The 16884-nt window shown below is 45.4% G+C and overlaps 1 protein-coding gene across 1 annotated transcript; it reads right to left on the minus strand.

The window, feature by feature from the left end:
- Positions 1–5813: 5813 nt before the first annotated feature.
- Positions 5814–15373, minus strand: inhbb (inhibin subunit beta B). Its single transcript, XM_075478928.1, has 2 exons — positions 14361–15373; positions 5814–8160 (listed from the first exon to the last, which is right to left on the minus strand). The coding sequence occupies exons 1-2, from the start codon at positions 14746–14748 to the stop codon at positions 7352–7354; spliced, it is 1197 nt and encodes a 398-aa protein (XP_075335043.1). The 5' UTR covers positions 14749–15373; the 3' UTR covers positions 5814–7351.
- Positions 15374–16884: the final 1511 nt, after the last annotated feature.

A 16884-nucleotide genomic window follows, 5' to 3' on the forward strand; every position in this document is an offset into this window, starting at 1 on the left:
AGTTGGAGTTAGTAGAAACCACAAAGCTCAATCATTTAAAGGAGTGATTCATATTCATTTTAATTTTACAATTTTAAGTCACAAACTGCAATGAACTGTTAAATACAAGTTGCTGACAGCCTACTCAGGGTTTAGCCCAGAGTTTTATACCACAACACTCTTGTGTTGCCATATTAAAGTACATGCATCATTTGTTTTTCTATGACTGAAACATCTGTCAACAGCTCCTTTGTTATATCTACTCCACACAGAAAGGACTTTCCCATAAGGTCACACAAAGACACACAATCACTCACAGACAGCAGGGGATGTTAGTGCCTCGGCAATGTCGACATATTCGACCACAAGCCGCTAACAATGCAAGGTAAAATTCATTAGAAATGACCTAGAAAGAAAAACAAACAAACAAACAGTCAAGTTGAGGCCATGGGGGGGGGGGGCTGCCACATGAGCCATTGCAGTTTCATGTTTTCATTCACAAAAACACTTCTCCTCACATCTTTAGTGGCATCTATCACCACCTCCCACCGCCCTGACCGCCAAACATCTAAACGGCTGCTTTTCCACAGATATGCATTTTCTCCAGACAAAACCTCCTCTCTTCTTTTGATGCCATAGTTTTCCAGAGTCTTCTTCACTTTGACTCACTTTGACTCCCCCCCCCCCTCTCTGCCCTCTTCCTCCTCCTCCCTGCATATTTTGGTGTTGTGTTTTTGGTGTGCTCATGAAAAGACCCGCAAAGACAGGACAATAGGGCACCTGCCAGAATAATGAGCCCTCAGAGAGAATTGCAGCTGGGGCCAAGAGTCATACAGGAACGCTGATGATGGCCCCGCTTTAAAGTGGTCCGAGATGATCCGCAGCCACACCTTAGATCCCCCTGGCTGGAATTTCCCCTCTGACACACACATACAGATACAGCAGTCATGTTCAGACCCCAGCACTCACACACACGTGCACACTGCCGTTCCCGCACAAGGAAATAACATTGTGGGGATGTAAGCAGCACTCGTACAGTTTCACCGTGTCATGTTTGGTACAAAGGAGTATCAGTGTTTCCTCCAGAGTGTGACCAGGTTCAGCATCACTTCCAGCCTATCAGCTCGCAGACTATCACATATGCTTTACGTCATTTGAATGTGAACAGAAACTATGCTGCTCGGAAACAAAAGCCAGACTATTTACATACTGATTCTACATTTAACAACCAGGAGTGCATGAGACATGATTCAAAAGGATTCTTTTCCCTTTTAAAGGGTGCAAACAAAGAATCTCTCATATGTCCAAAATACCATCCGCGAGCTAAATTTAACTGGTCAGCAAAGTCCTGGAGGACAACACAACACAAGATGTCCAAAAGCCTGAATAATGTGGCGCAGGGGAGGAGGGCACGGTTGGAGAGAAACTCAGGGTGGGGGTGCTGCTACTGAGCCACGTGGTGTGTTCACACCAAACACGTTTCAAGCAGTTTCTTGGAACGTTCACCAAGGGTCATGTGGACAGGAGAGAATAATGCTGTTTACACATAAGGTTGAACCAAAAAGCCGGGAGCATGCAGACTGCAAACAGCAGTGGCTTCACTTGGAACCATTCACATGAACAGCATGGCATTTATCCTCCATACATCCTTTGACGGAAATTTAAATGCAGTTATCAGTGATTCTTTTTTCAGTTTCTAACCTTTTGAATGAAGAACAGTTGCACTGACCGAGCTGAACTAGTACTACTTTTTCTTGGATTTTGTATTGTATAATTAAAAAGAAATGACTTACAGATATTTTTAGTAGTTTTAATCATATTACATGAGTTTCATCAGTAGATGGAGTTGTGTAGAACAGTGACTTTCAGTTTTTCTGGGCTCATCATAGACTCCTCAATCAGTGCTTAAAACTTTTAGCTCTTAATCAAATATGGCACATGATGCCTCAGCACAGTGAGGTCTGGGTATGAATGAGATGAATGTTGCCAGGATAACCAAGTACACAAAGCATATACAAAGAACACAAAGAAGCTACAGTCTTGCATGATCTTTAGTGATGTAAGCTAAGATCCTCCAGTCCGACTCTGTTCCAAACTGTTCAGGCTAACAGCATCAGATGGCGTCTTGTGTCGTAGATGTCAGTTCTCTGTGGGAGCATGTCATAGGCCTAATGGGATGAAGCACACTGGCTAACAATTAGTATACCTATCTTTACAAGGTATGTGTGTCCTTCCTTTTTGGATATTTCTTCTTTTGTAATTCACATCAGTGGTAGCAGGTTTTGGGGGCACAGAGCCGACCAACAAACTTTGTGTTTGTGGTTGCGCTTTCAACCTGATGTCACAGCAGAATTTTCAGTAGCTTCATGGGACCACGGTGGTTAAAAATGGCAGAAAGGCAACATTTTGTGACTCTTTTCTCCTTGTAAACCTGAGAGGCATTCAGCTTCCTGGACACGCACAGCAACGTGATAACGTGTTTATTCAACCTAGAAACATTACTGCTGCACGCTGGCATCCAAGCACGACATCTTGCTGCATGAAATGCACACTTATGACACTGTTCATTTAGACACTTGTCCGGAGGAGGAGTGGCGCATGGCACTAAGCCCTCGCTACCAAGCCAGAGACCATGAGTCCACAGTCCTTTCACTGTTTTTTGTACTTTGCTCTCACATGTGAATAACTAAAGTTAGGGGTTAAAACCAATGATTAGGTTTAGATTTGCCAAATTGCATGGTTAAGGCTTTAATGCCATGTGGTGGTCTTATGTGGACGCCTCCATTCACAAGACAACAGCCTGATATGTTTTTGGCATGTGGGCAAAGTTGTTCTTTTTCTGGGCTGAGAAAAACCCCGTCATGGAAGGAAGGTGGTCGGTGCGAACAAGGCTCCGATGAAACAAACCAACAAAGAAAGATGGCAGCAGGTAGGAATCCAGCATTGCTCTCCATCCATCCCACGTGACTCGCCCCCCACTGCACCCTGTTACCGTGTGTGTGCTAAGGCAGGACAACACAAGCGAGGGCTTTGTGGCCCCTAAGTGTGCCCTCACTACTGTGGAAGTCGAGAGGTCAGGGTGGTGGAAGGTGGGGTGGGAAGGTGGGAGGGCTCATGGTTTGACAGGGGACCTTTTTTTTTAGGAGTGGGTGGGTGGGTGGGAGGGTGTGTGACAAGGCTTCATTTGTTTTCGTAAAGCGGGTGGAACAACCATGACGTTCTGACATTTTGGACTCTGGAAAAATACACGCACTACGCCACATTGACCTCCTCACCTCCATCAGCATTTGAGACAGAGCAAACATCAGTTCTGATCTGTTTCCAGCACTTCCAGGCGGCGTTGCTGCTGTTTTGTCAGTGCTTGCTATTTATAAAAGCAAAAGTCTGTGTTTGTGCTGGTGTCACTCCTCTCCAATCTGTCTTCCAGCTCAGGGGGGATAAGTCAAACATACAGCCTGCTTCCAGTTTCTATGAATGCATTTCTAGTTATTGACGACTTCCATGTTGAATATTCCCTGTTTCACCCTGATAAACTGATTAAATCACCTCTACTAACCCGACAAAGAGAAAAGAAGTTAAAGAAAAGAAAAGAAAATAAAGAAAAAAAAACAAGGTGGCAGTTCATGAAGTTCCATTCATTTTTTGCTCATTAGTGTTCACAAATATGCTTTCAAGTTGCAAAGCCTTTCCCTCTCTGTAATCCGCCTGTGAGAAAGAGCTTGTAGGGAACACAGTCCATGTTGAGGCAAAGGTCAAAATGTCACTTTGGGTTGGACCAAGAAGTAAACAGGGTTGGAATAAGCCCTTATCTAAAGGGGCCCACGGCATAAATCCTTAAAATAAGATTGCCTCCACGATGTGTTGAAGCTGAAACAAAGGGTCAGGCTGGGATTCTCACCGTGTTACATCTGTGAACAGTTGTGGGCAAAGGAAAGGGATCAAGGGTGAAGCATATAAGCACAGCAGAATGGGATGGTTTGTAAATCTCATAAACCGATATTTCATTCACAATAGAACATAGAAAACATATCAAATGTGAAAACTGAGACATGTGACTCTTTCATGAAAAATATGAGCTCATCTTGAATTTAATGGCAGCAACTCATCTCCAAAAAGCATCTCCAAAGTCAGTGGTTGTAAAGAAACACCAGTGAGATTAACTGGTAAAAGGTCAGCAACAGACTCTGGGCAGTTCATTAGTGCCCGTGGAACTGGAACCCTGCACATCTGGAAAGGCTCCATCAGTGCTGAAAGGTATGAGCAGGTGTTAGAGCAACATCTGCTCCTTCTTCAAGGAAGAATATGTGTATAAAAGCACCATATGTGGTGCGTTCAGGCCACAAAGTAAATATGAGCGATATGAAGCGGGGGAATTCCTGGCCCCAGGCGGGGAACAGTCATAAATTCATTGGTGGATGCAGGCTGATTTAGCAGAAAAAATGGCATTGTGCTGATAAACTGTTTGACCCTGTCAACTCGGCAGCTGTCATGACCTCAACCTGTGTCTGTCATACATGTGGGGGGCAGAGTTACAATATTTGTTCAAACTGATAAGAGGAGTTGGAGAGGTTGATTGTGTGCTTGTGTGTACTGATGTTCTGTTACTGATATAATGCACATTCAATTACACACCCGTAATATGGGATTTCACACGAGTGGCCCAGCATGCAGCCACCCTCAGCAGCACGCTCAATGGCCTGCAGCTCTCGCTCAGCTCCATTAACATTCCATCTGTGGAGACTTTTGGCATGCATTGGGAAGCATGACAAGACAGCTACACATCTCTGCCCTGCTGTCAGCACAGACTGCCAGCGTCTGAGGAGGACGAACAAAATAATTTCAGATCATCGCTCTCCTTGCCTTTCTTGTCAATCACACACACCGTAGGACTGAAGTGTTTTCTCCCTTATTATTCCCAATGAGACACTCTGCTGCGGCTCCTTCTGAGTCATCCATCCTCCTACAGGTAGAGTTATTTACTCTGATCCCTCCCTAACGTGCTATTTACCCCACAGGCAAACAAATCCCAATGTGCTGAATGGCAGATCCAAATAGACACATTTACAGACACTCAGTCGGGCAAGCCTTGTGCTGTTGCATAAAGTGTTGACACACTGCAGGCTGATGTTATGGCAACTCTAAATCTACCTTGTGAAAGATATCTGTTTGCAGTGGGGAAGCAGCTCTGGTGTAACAAATTTTGTGGCAGCATCTATAAGCATGTAGCACAAATGAGTGCACACCTTCGCAAATATGCAAACTATAGCACTGCATACACATGCAAACACACTTCAACTAAATAATAAAGTAAGTGTGCTGAGGTCTGAGCTGGCACACACTGCGGGTGTTAATCATGGGGGTAATTATCGTTCTACAGCTCCAACCTGAGACACTCAATCCTGAAAGGCGTCAGGAGAACTGTCTAGTTTCAACCATTGACCAAGACTGAAAAGTGTGCATGTCTTTCTTGCCCCACCTTAAAAAAAAAAAAAAAAAAAAAAAAAGTTTCAGTGCAATCTGTTGGTTTCCTTAGCTAGGAAATTGTTTTTGAATTTGGCTCTATATGAACGTAATTAGATTATTTTATGAATAATTATGATTACAGTTAATTGAATTCCAATTGGCTTGAATTGGACTTTTATTATATAAGTGCCTTGAGATGACATTTGTTGTATTTAGCGCTATATAAAAATGAATTGAATTGAATTGAATTGTTCAGGTGGGTATCAGCCAAAAGCAGGAGGGGAGAACAGAAAAAAGGTATTCAGAGACGCACCAGGAGGAACAGACAGGCCCAACAGCAGGGCTAGCAAGGAATGTGAAGTTAGCCAATACTTAAGAAAACATTTTATTTGACATAAACTGTACAGATGACATTTGTTTGACTAAATGATTCAAACTGAACTAAAAAATTACTTTCTCATTAAATAAAAAAACTGAAACAAAAAATAGAATTACGATGAAAAACGAAGTGTTGATTTTTGTACAAAACAGAGAAAGAAAACCAAGCTGAGAAATGAAAATCACACAGTGTACCCTGATACAGTTGTAGGCCTTTTCAAAATGATCCAAAACAGTTATATTCTACACTGAATGGCCTGGCCACCTCAGTTCAACAGCTAAAATCTTGGCCTCTTTGGTTCCATTAATTAGGTAAGACAGATTCCAAACATAATTCAAATGACTTCTATAAAAATAACTTTTCAATGGCAGTTTCTGTTTCGCTAATCCCGCAACTTCTCAGTGCAAACATCACAACAATCTTCCGCTTTGGAAAAAAAAAAGCGAAAGATTACATTTCAAGTATTTTTAAACAATTGAGGGCTGAAAAGAGAACAAATGACAGATAATTGAGTTTTACAGAGCATATTGAGTGTGGGTGGAAGTTCCTATACATTGCATAGCTCATGTGGCACTTATTTAGCGATCTGACAGGACACTCAGTACCCCTTGGAAGGCATTTCTTTTATACAAGTGCTTTTCAGTTTTTGCAAGTGCTGCACTGCTCTGTGGCGACCGACAGGTCTCCCTGTTCACCGGTCACTTTCTGCTGAGCCTTCGAGGGACGACGTAAGCAGTTCTCTTTCTGTTGTTCCCCGTGCACAGGTGAAGTGCACTTCTGAGATCAGTCTTCACCTGTTTGTCATCTGTAGCAGGCCCTGCAGAAGCGTTCACAGGCAGGAAGTCGAGGTTGAGGCCAAGAGTCAACAGCAAGAGTGGCGACAACAACAGCAGCAGCTTAGTGGAGGACTTTGTTTTGTCGCTGCGCTGCTGTGGAGGCTCTAATCCTGCAAGGCATTAAGCGCTGTGGTCTAATTCCACCAGGGAGGACAGTCAGACTGTGTCTGTCTGCATAGAAGGGAAGTGCTGGTGTTCGGAATTGTATAAGCTGATGAGTTGTCAGTGCTGTACTAAAACCAAAAGTCTGTGTTGTGCTTAAAGTACTTGTGATGGTTGGAGGAGCAGGATTGGAAGGTGGTTCACTGTCCTTAAGCGCTTTTTTAAAATCTTCATTCAAGGGTAAATGATGAGCCATTATTTTTGACTAGAAATGGCAAACTAGAGCTAAGTAGCATTTGGTGACTGTAATTCCGTTCTCACTCCAGTGCTGCCTACTTGCTGCAAAACAAGACAGAAGTTGGACAGCAAGTATTTCATTCAGTCAGATAAATACACACACGTGCACCAACAAACACGCTCACAAACGCACACGGATGCAACACTGATAGTTGTGTTTGCGGTGGAGTGTGAGTTGCTTGCACATACAGTAGATAAAAATATATTGAATATGTGTACCGTACAAAAAACGTCCCGTTCGTACAAAAGGCCTCTCTGACTGTTCCAAGGTGAGACGACAAAGGCTCAGCGGCACTCAGGCACAGCCGCACTCCTCCACGATCATGTTGGGCACGTCTCTCTTGACGATGTTGTACTCATCGTCGAAGTAGAGCATGGACATGGTGCTGAGCTTGGTGGGGATGCAGCAGGAGTTGACTGAGCCGGGGCTCATGCCTCTCATGCGGTACTGGTTCACCACTGCGGTGTGGAAGGAAGAGGCGGAGCCTGGAACACCTGCCATGTAGGCCGGGCAGCTGCCCTCGCAGTAGTTACCGTAGTAACCGGCCGGTGCGATGATCCAGTCGTTCCAGCCAATGAGTCGGAAGTCTATGTAAAACTGCTGCCGGCAGCACAAGCCCCCGCTGGTGCCGTCGCACTCCAACCCTCGCTTACGGATGCGGTGTTTCCCATCCACCTGCCGGGCACGCACCACCAAGAAGGGCCGGTGGGACGGGTCTCCTGGGTCCACCAGCACTGGGGTCACACCAGCTGTCTCACAGGCCTCACAGTGGACCTCCAGATTCTGCCTGCGGCTGCCTTTCCCGAACACGGCTCGGATCGCCTCAGACAGAGGAAACGTGTGCCAGCCGCTGCGCTTTAAATCCACCCGCTTCTCAACCAAAGCCCAGCGACCTGTGCCCCCCGGGCCTCCCTCCGCACTGCCCACAGCCCCCACCTCCTGGTAGTGAATCTTGACTGTGATCTTCCTCCGGAGGCCCTTCTCAGGACCACCCGGCAACACACGGAAGTACAGCCAAAGGTTTGCCTGGGACACAAACAGGTTCTGGTGCCCCTCGTGGGAGATGAGGAAGTACAGACTGGATGTGGGGGGTGAGTGTTCATCTGTGGGAGACAGAGAATCACAGGAAAGTCTGATTATTTTTCAAACTAGATATTTAATCAGAGTAGGAAAGCCTGACGCATCAGTAACAAAAATCACATATAGTAATGCCAAGGTGTTTTAGATTAATGACTGGCGACGTTACATCAATAACAGGTCTTAGGTCTCTGCGCTGGCTTCCTGTCGCTCAGAGAATAGACTTTAAAAGTCTCTTCATGGTCAGCACCAAAGTACATCTCTGACATGTTAGAGCCACATGAACCAACTCTGAGAAGCTCAGGGAGGGGTCTGCTGCTGGGGTCCAGAGTCAGGACTAAACAAGGTGAGGCTGCGTTTCAGTTTTATGCTCCTGAAATCTGGAACAGTCTTCCAGAAGATGTGAGACAGGCCTCAACTCTGACCATGTTTAAATCCAGGCTGAAAACAGTTCTATTTAGCTGTGCATATGACACCTGAAAGTGTTTATCTGCACTCTTCACTTTTAATTTAGTTAATCAATGATTATTTTTTTTGTTTTTGGAATGATTTTATTTGCCTTCTTGTGATTTTATGTAGCTGTAAAGCACTCTGAGTTGTGCTCTACAGATAAACTGGCCTCGCCTTAATCAATGTTTTAAAGTGATGGCATTCTGTCATTCAAACATTTAACCTTGTAGCACCCAAGCATATGAATAATCATTGAAAAAAATCATTTTGGCTCTTCCTGCATCTTTTTGGGTGGGAATAAACCAATATTTTTGGAATTGGGCTATTTTTGATCATTTTAGGCAATGTTGCATATTTGCAACTGTGGGCTTTCCTGATTAATTTTGTAATAATACAATTTGGAGACCTGACCTCCCATTACCGCTGTGAAAGGTGGACAAAGCAGACCACACCAAACGAGACCAGAACCAACTAGAACAGACCACCACAAAGCAGAGTGTAATTCACTGACCAAAGAAAATGATTGCTGTGACTGTCGGCACATAAAATGTAATGTAAAAAAATATTACACATGAATGTAAATTTAAAAAATCAAATAATGTAATGTAAATAAAAATATAAATAAAAATATAATGTCAATAAATAATGTAAATAAATAAAAAGCTTGTTGCATATCTGCAACTGTGGGTGCTACAAGGTTAATTAGACCATTTCCACACCACCAACCCCCTGGAGGCAGACATTTCCACATGTCCCACCACTACTCTAACTCATATTAGCACTGTGATGGTGTAAAGAACACAGGACATTATCAGCTGAAAATACTGTTTCTCACCATGTTTGGGCTGGTTAGATATTAAGTGGTTGTTCACATGGTTTTTCACTTTGACTGAAGACAATGTTTTCACTGTGTGAAAAGAGAAGCACGACTTAAAACATTGTAGCAAATATTCTGGAAAAGTGTCTTCTCCCACATGATGAAAAAGATGCTTTGGTGCCGCATCAGAAAAGCTGTGAGGAGGAACGTGTGAATGCCACCGTCAGTTACTTATTCTGAAATGCTGATTATATACATATTATATATATATTACATACCAAATTTAGTGTGTTTGCCTATACAATAATGTGACTGCATGGAGGAGACAATGGAACCTAAATCTTAGCAGGAGCCCGACAGGTTCAGGTGCCATCAGAGGGCTGGGAAGCATGTCTGAAAGGGGCTTTGATTTGTTGAGTTTTCTGGAGCTGAGTTTAGTTAGTGGTCAAGAAAAATGTCATCAATCATCAAATGACTGATGTTTGACATTTTAGTAGCGTCAAAGCAAGTCTGAGCCAGTGACAGATAGCTGAGACGCTGTTAAAAGAAGTGACTTATGGCCACAGGCTGGTTGAATTCCCATGAGCTCAAATCTAACCGTAAACTGTCATTTCACAGAATAACATGCAGACACACAAACACATGCTTAGCTGGAGAACAGAAAGCCCCAAGAAGGGCACCGCTTTGTTCTTAAAGATTTGCTTTCTGTGTTCACTCTTAATCACTGTGTCAGGTGACCTCCAAAGCAGCTCCTAATAGGCCAGCTGTGGCAGGCCAGTTCTGGGATCGGGCCCAGTTGGCTTCAGGTCCAGCTTTGTAAGTGACGGGAGCAAAAAGAGAGGGAGGAAAACAGAGGGGAGGAAGACCAAAGAAAGGAGGAAGGATGCAAGAGGGGGTGGTGGGAGGGTGATGGACATGGCCAAGGCCCATGGGGGGTTCACTGAGTTCGCTGCTGGTGCCCAACCTGAAGCCCACCCCCATCCTACCCCACCCCTTTCCACATCCTTCCAGTGGGAGCACCCTGAAAGTGACAGCACAAAGCCCCCTGAGGCTCTGGGAGACAGCCACGCTGCACCACGGCATTGAAACGCGTGGCTTTCCAGCATAAAGCACGATGAGGCAAAAATAAGAGGCATTTACATGACACTGGCCACTTTCTGTAGCAACACAATGAAGAGATCCTGGGTCTCTAAAGGTGGCGCTGGGCTCTCCCTGGCAGGCTTTTCTGCCTTTTTCTTTTCTTTTCTCCAAAAGCCTAATGATGTCTTCCAAATTACCCCAAGGTAACTTGAAAGGTTTCTATTTCAGGAAATTTGGTACAATGTGCTCAAGCAGCGCCTTTGAAAGCGGTTAAATGACTTTGTTTGCCGACTAATTAGTGTGTGTCAATGTCAACAGGTGGCCACCAAAGACGGACCCCCTCTTTAAGGTGCTTCACGCCTCTTCCTCCTGTAAACCAGCTTTACATTCACACAGACCTGTTCAGACCAGCTCTGCACTCTGCAGCATGTCAGCTGGGAGCTGAAGCACTTCACATGTTCTCACACACACACACACACACACACACACACGCATCTGCATCCATCCATACACATTCACACTCCCACAGTAAGCCATTCATCAAATATCAGTGCCCATGCGCCTGTAGCTAATCTATGGTAGCGTGTACATGCAGAAATCTATGTGACACTGTAATGAAATAAAGGATTCAGCTGAACAGCAGCTCTTCCCTGTGACTACTGTAAACACCCCTCCGGGCTACATGTAACTAATCTCACCTCGTTCAGGGCTGTGCATTCTTACGTGCCTCAACAGCTCCAAGCTTAGAAAAAGAGGCATCTCACAGCAAAGATCCCACAGCAACAGTGTGCTAAACTGTCAACAAAGTGTCCCTTCAATCTTTCCACAGATCAGCTGGTGGTGTGTCACATGATTTTATTCATAGAAAAGCTGGTTGCTTCCCTTTTATGATCTCTGTTTTCCCCTAAGACAACAAAACCACGTGTTTCCCACTAAACGCTGGGAGAGGCAGCAGTGACAGGTTCTTCATTTGAATCATCTACAGACAAAGAAACTCAGAAGCTGAAAATAACCAAATGTCTGTGTGACAGAAACAACACACAAGGCAGCGCCAGCGTAAATGCTATACGCATGCTCTCATTTTTTATGTTACAATATACAAACAAAACGTGAACTTAACATAAACTTTAATCTTCATTGAACAAATCACCTCAAGCTCACTTTAGTCGCTGCGCTGCTACTCTCAATCATATCACGACTCCCAACGGTGGAGATCCAGTTTCTCTGAACTCTTTCAGAACCTCTCAACATATTGTTTTTTTCCCTTCAATAAAACAGACGTACAGGACCTTCACAAGATCACAAACTAACATCTATCTATCTATCTATCTATCTATCTATCTATCTATCTATCTATCTATCTATCTATCTATCTATCTATCTATCTATCTATCTATCTATCTATCTATCTATCCAGCCATCCATCCATCCATCCATCCATCTATCTATGTATTGACTTGCTCCCTGACATATTCCAACAGAAGCTCTTTAAAGGAATGAATTGTTCTTTTCATCCAGTGCAGCAACCCCTTCAGAGCTGGCCCGGACACGCCCTGCCTGACCCCACAGAGGAGAAGTTGCTGGTGATTATCAGCCGGCAGGACACCTGGGTGGGCTCGGCTGCAGAGCTGCTTCAGCGTGTCTCCACCTGTGCCACTGAGTTGGAGAAGAGGCTGTGGAAGCAACCAGGTAGGCAGAAAGCTCCAGAGCTCATTACTCAAAGCTGCTGTCAACAGGACCACATGGCGTGGGGGGACCGAGGCTCAGAGCAGCGCATTGGTGGGTCGGGCATGAGAGCACATATGGCAGCCATCCTTCAAGTCCAGCTCTGTCTTCTACGAATTCCATCAGAAAGGAGATGGCGAGAATGGAGCTCTGAGGGTTAAGACTCTGTTCTGCTGGAAGTTAAAGCCACCGCAGTACTGGACCTGGTACTGTTCAAACTTTACTCCAGAAGAATTTTAATGACGTCACATAAATCATTAATGGGATCACACAAGCTGCACAGCAGCAGCCCGGCCCACTGAGTGAACGTGGAAAATGTCTGGAGCAGGTGGAAGAGCGCCGTGACTGGTTTGTGTTCCAGAGCAGATGAGCCAGCTCCATCCTGAGGAGGAGCGGCAGGAGTTAATGACCTCCTACACTCAAGTCTTTGAACACTCGCCCCACATTCACTGGGTCCACACAGCTGAAGTAAGCAACCAAGAAGCGCTGATCTCAACCTCTCCACTGATGCCTCTCTCGTTCCCCTCCTTTCTTCCTCGCTTGTGTTCCCCGATCCGCTCCCGTGGATACGGGACACCGAATCCCTAAGCAAGGACCCACAGGAGCATGACAGGCGAGAAGGGAGATTGGCATCATCTCCCTCACCTGTCCGGGGCAACTTGGCAGACCTGTTACCTCTGTGCTACCGCAACTGGAGATAAGGAGCTGCAGTTAACCCTGTGCTGAGGGGAAGCAGAGCACAAGGGCTGGCCTGCCTGCTCCACATACACACAGCGTACCAAAGCCCTCCACATATCAGAGCCCTCCACATCCATTCGCTGGCTCACTGTTGGAAAACATATGCCAGCCTCAGGCCTCAAACCCACCTTATCCTAAAACAACAAATCAGGCTCCCTCATGCTTGTAGGACAAGCTCCCCTGGCTTCAGAGCATTCTGGGGACCTCGCTGCTAAGCCATACCCTGGCTGGCAGCATCCGATCTTGGGGGCGTGAGCCAACTGGCCAGGAGGCAGATGGGGTCTAGGGAGCAGGGACCCAAGCCAGCTCCATGGTACAATGTCACACAAAGGCTCAAAGGTGTCAGGAAGAATAGAGCTAGGAAAAAAAAACAGAAGTAGAAAAAGAAGAAGCAAAGGAGCCCAACGAACCTTTAGAATGACAAAAGCATTCTTTTCAACACTGCAATATGGGCACGCACACACACACATGCATCACCCCCTGCCACCGCCATCACCATACCCCAGCACCCCTCCACCCGCACCCCCCAATACAACCCCGCTGGGACTCAAATGTCTCATGCATTATTCTGAGCAATTCCTTTTGTTTTGGCAGCGTTTTTTCCTCTGGACGTTGACGTGTTGTGTTCAGCAGGAACACATAGTGCTCTTATAATAATTGCCTGGCTTTTGTTCCCTTGTCATGAGGGCGCTCAGATCATTCCCATTGGAAGGCAGGACCCAGCAGTTCAGTTCAACCATTCAGGCTAATTGTACCAGCAGGGCCAATGGGAAAAGACAGGAGGATGTGTGTGTGTGCTTGGGAGTGTCTTTAATTGTATGTTTTCTTTTTGTTGAACCAACAGTTTGTGTAAAACGGTGGTTCCTGCAGCACTAACTGACAATTATTGGATTCAGTCAAGTGCTGATGATTTTCTGTGTGTGTGTGTGTGTGTGTGTGTGTGTGTGTGTGTGTGTGTGTGTGTGTGTGCGTGCGTGCGTGCGTGTGCAGTGAGGGGGTGTGTGTGAGAGACTGGGAGAGAGAAAGAGAGAGGAAAGGCTGTTCTCTGTGGACTTTTGAGAGCTTTACTTGGATATACATTCTTAGAACTTTGGCTGTAAAATTGGAGATAACACACAAAGTGACAACCAAACCAACACAGGGGCTCATTTAAGGACCCTGTGTTCAGTTGAATCTCTTTTTGATTTCCATCACACCGAAACAGTCACCGGCTTCAGGCAGGAATGAGCTGTGACGTAATCAGTTGAGGAAAATGCTGTCTGCGCCGGATCCCATTAGTTTAGAGCATAAGTCTTAAAAATGAAATGGAATCTATCAGCGAGCTCACCTCACCATCAGTGCTCACTTGAAGTGAAAAGGTGAGTGAGTTCACCCAAAGGTCGATGCAGAAGTGTCTGATGAATTATTTATTATTACCTGACTCGGCGAAGCTGATGATCTCGGAGGTCTCCGCCTGAACCTCGTTGTTGAAGGCACCCTGCCCGTCAAAGCTGGGGATCTCCACCCGGCCGTCCTCCCGCACTTTGCCCGCGTGCAGCCTCCGCAGCGCTGTCACCATCGCAGCCTTCGGGATGGGATGGGTGATGTTCGGTCTGTCCCGCATCTGCAGCCTGTTCAATATGTGCCTCTTCACCGCCTCCACGAAGTCTATCTTCACCCGCTCCGACTGGTCCGGCGTCCGGAGCCCGCAGGACGCGCACGACTCCTGGGGCGCCCCCGGAGTCTCTGTCCCTGCGGCCGAGCTGCAGCGCATGCAGACAACGCACGCAACCAAACACGACAATGCCAGACTGTACCAGCTCATATTTCACAACTTGGAATAAAAGATAATAATGACAAAAAGGGTGAATATATTAAAAACGCACGCTGAGTTTAAAGCTACGTTTAATTTAGAAATGTTCAAGTGTCGGGAGAACATCCCCCCCGGTGCTCCGACAATTCAGGAAATCCACAGAAATATTTCTTTTCCCCAAACATAAAGGAGTGCTGCTGATGTACTCCAGGCACAATGCATTCAGTTTATCATCCAGCGATGGGTTTCTGCGCCAAAGAGAAAAAGTTCATCCTCCTGATTGCGAGGCGCACTCAAAAGTTTTCGGTGTTGTTGTGATGTTGTCATACGCCACCACGTTTCGTGGGAAAACGTGGAAATGACAAAATTAAAAGAAAAAACGAAGGCTGGCACCTTGAATTGTAAAAAAAAATAAAATAACGCAGGAGCTTGTCAGAGCGCTCTCAGACCTCTCCTTTCCACCAAAAAGAAGCTCCACTTCTGCAGCCGCAGTCCCGGCAGAGTGACCCGGCGCCCGGCTGCTCCTGTGTCTGCTGGGGAGCCAATGAGCCTCAGTACCGTGTCGTTGCGCGCGACTGTGGATGGTCAGCTCTCGTGCGTACTGCAAAAGATGCTACTCACTAAGACCCCTTTCTCTCTTTGCAATCACGACAACAGGGGCTCCGCACACCCAAAGTTTTTATACAGGAGTCGAAACCACGTGAGGATTTCCACCAAATGGGTGCGAGGGGATTATTAGAGTATACCACACGTCTCCAAGCCGCAACTCCGTCCATATTACTGTAAACTGGAGATACTTTGTTGAGTTCAGAGTTTAAAAACTAGGCTGTGTCACTGTTTTATGTCACAGCTTCCAGACAACTTGTCAAATTTAAATTCTGATGTAAAAACGTAATTCAACAGCAGGAGCCATTCAGTCTCCTTCCTCACTCCACGCGTTTCTATTGTTCAAAAAAATCCCTTGAATTTATGAGCAGGACAGACTTTTTCTTAAGGAAAATCAACTGAATAATTGTATGTTGTTGTTATTATTTCATTAGTGTGGATACATTGGAGTGGATGGAGTTCCCTATTTCGGGGATGAAGTCGTGGATATAAGTTGCAAGTCAGAACTTTGAATCCAGTGAGTTCAAGAGGAATCATTATGTTGATTACCAGACAAACAGCGCCATCTAACGGCAGAAACAGGTTATTACTTACATGAGTATAGAGGCAGCTCTTAAAGGAGGACTTCCCTCAGTCAGGCTTCTAATCTAAATAAAGGTCTGTAAATGCTTTGGTCTGGAACACTTTTCAGCATGACATTGTAGACAGCTCGAATGTTTTCAAGTCTGCCACTGTTCTGCAGTGAGCCAGACAAAGCCCACACTTCAGAGCCCTGAAGGTGGCAGTTCAACACACTTCCTGCCAGGAAGAACTGAACTTTTATTTAACTAAGACAAGTTCCACTGAGATTTCAAACACTTTTACAAAAGCATACATCTATCCATCCATTCATCCATCTATCCATCCATCCATTCATTCATCCATCCATCCATTCATCCATTCATCCATCCATCCATCTATCTATCCATACATCCATCCATCCATCCATCCATCTATCCATCCATTCATCCATTCATCCATCCATCCATCCATTCATCCATTCGTTCATCCATCCATCCATTCATCCATCCATCTATCTATCTATCCATACATCCATCCATCCATCCATCCATCTATCCATCCATTCATCCATTCATCCATCCATCCATCCATCCATCCATCCATTCATCCATTCGTTCATCCATCCATCCATTCATCCATCCATCCATCTATCCATCTATTCATCCATCTATCCATCCATTCATCCATTCATCCATCCATCCATCTATCCATCCATCCATCTATCCATTCATACATCCATCAATCCATCCATCCATTCATCCATCCATTCATCCATCCATCTATCCATCTATCCATCTATGCCATCCATCCATCCATTCCTCCATCCATCCATCCCTCCATCCATCCATTCATCCATTCATCCATCCATCCATCCATCCATACATCCAGGAACACTTCCAGGACTCACTGCATAGGCTCTGGAACACTTCCAGGAATCACTGCATGGACTCAGGAACACTTCCAGGACTTACTGCATGGGCT

This window comes from Odontesthes bonariensis, chromosome 12 (genome assembly GCF_027942865.1).
Source record: "Odontesthes bonariensis isolate fOdoBon6 chromosome 12, fOdoBon6.hap1, whole genome shotgun sequence".
NCBI classification, from domain to species: domain Eukaryota; kingdom Metazoa; phylum Chordata; class Actinopteri; order Atheriniformes; family Atherinopsidae; genus Odontesthes; species Odontesthes bonariensis.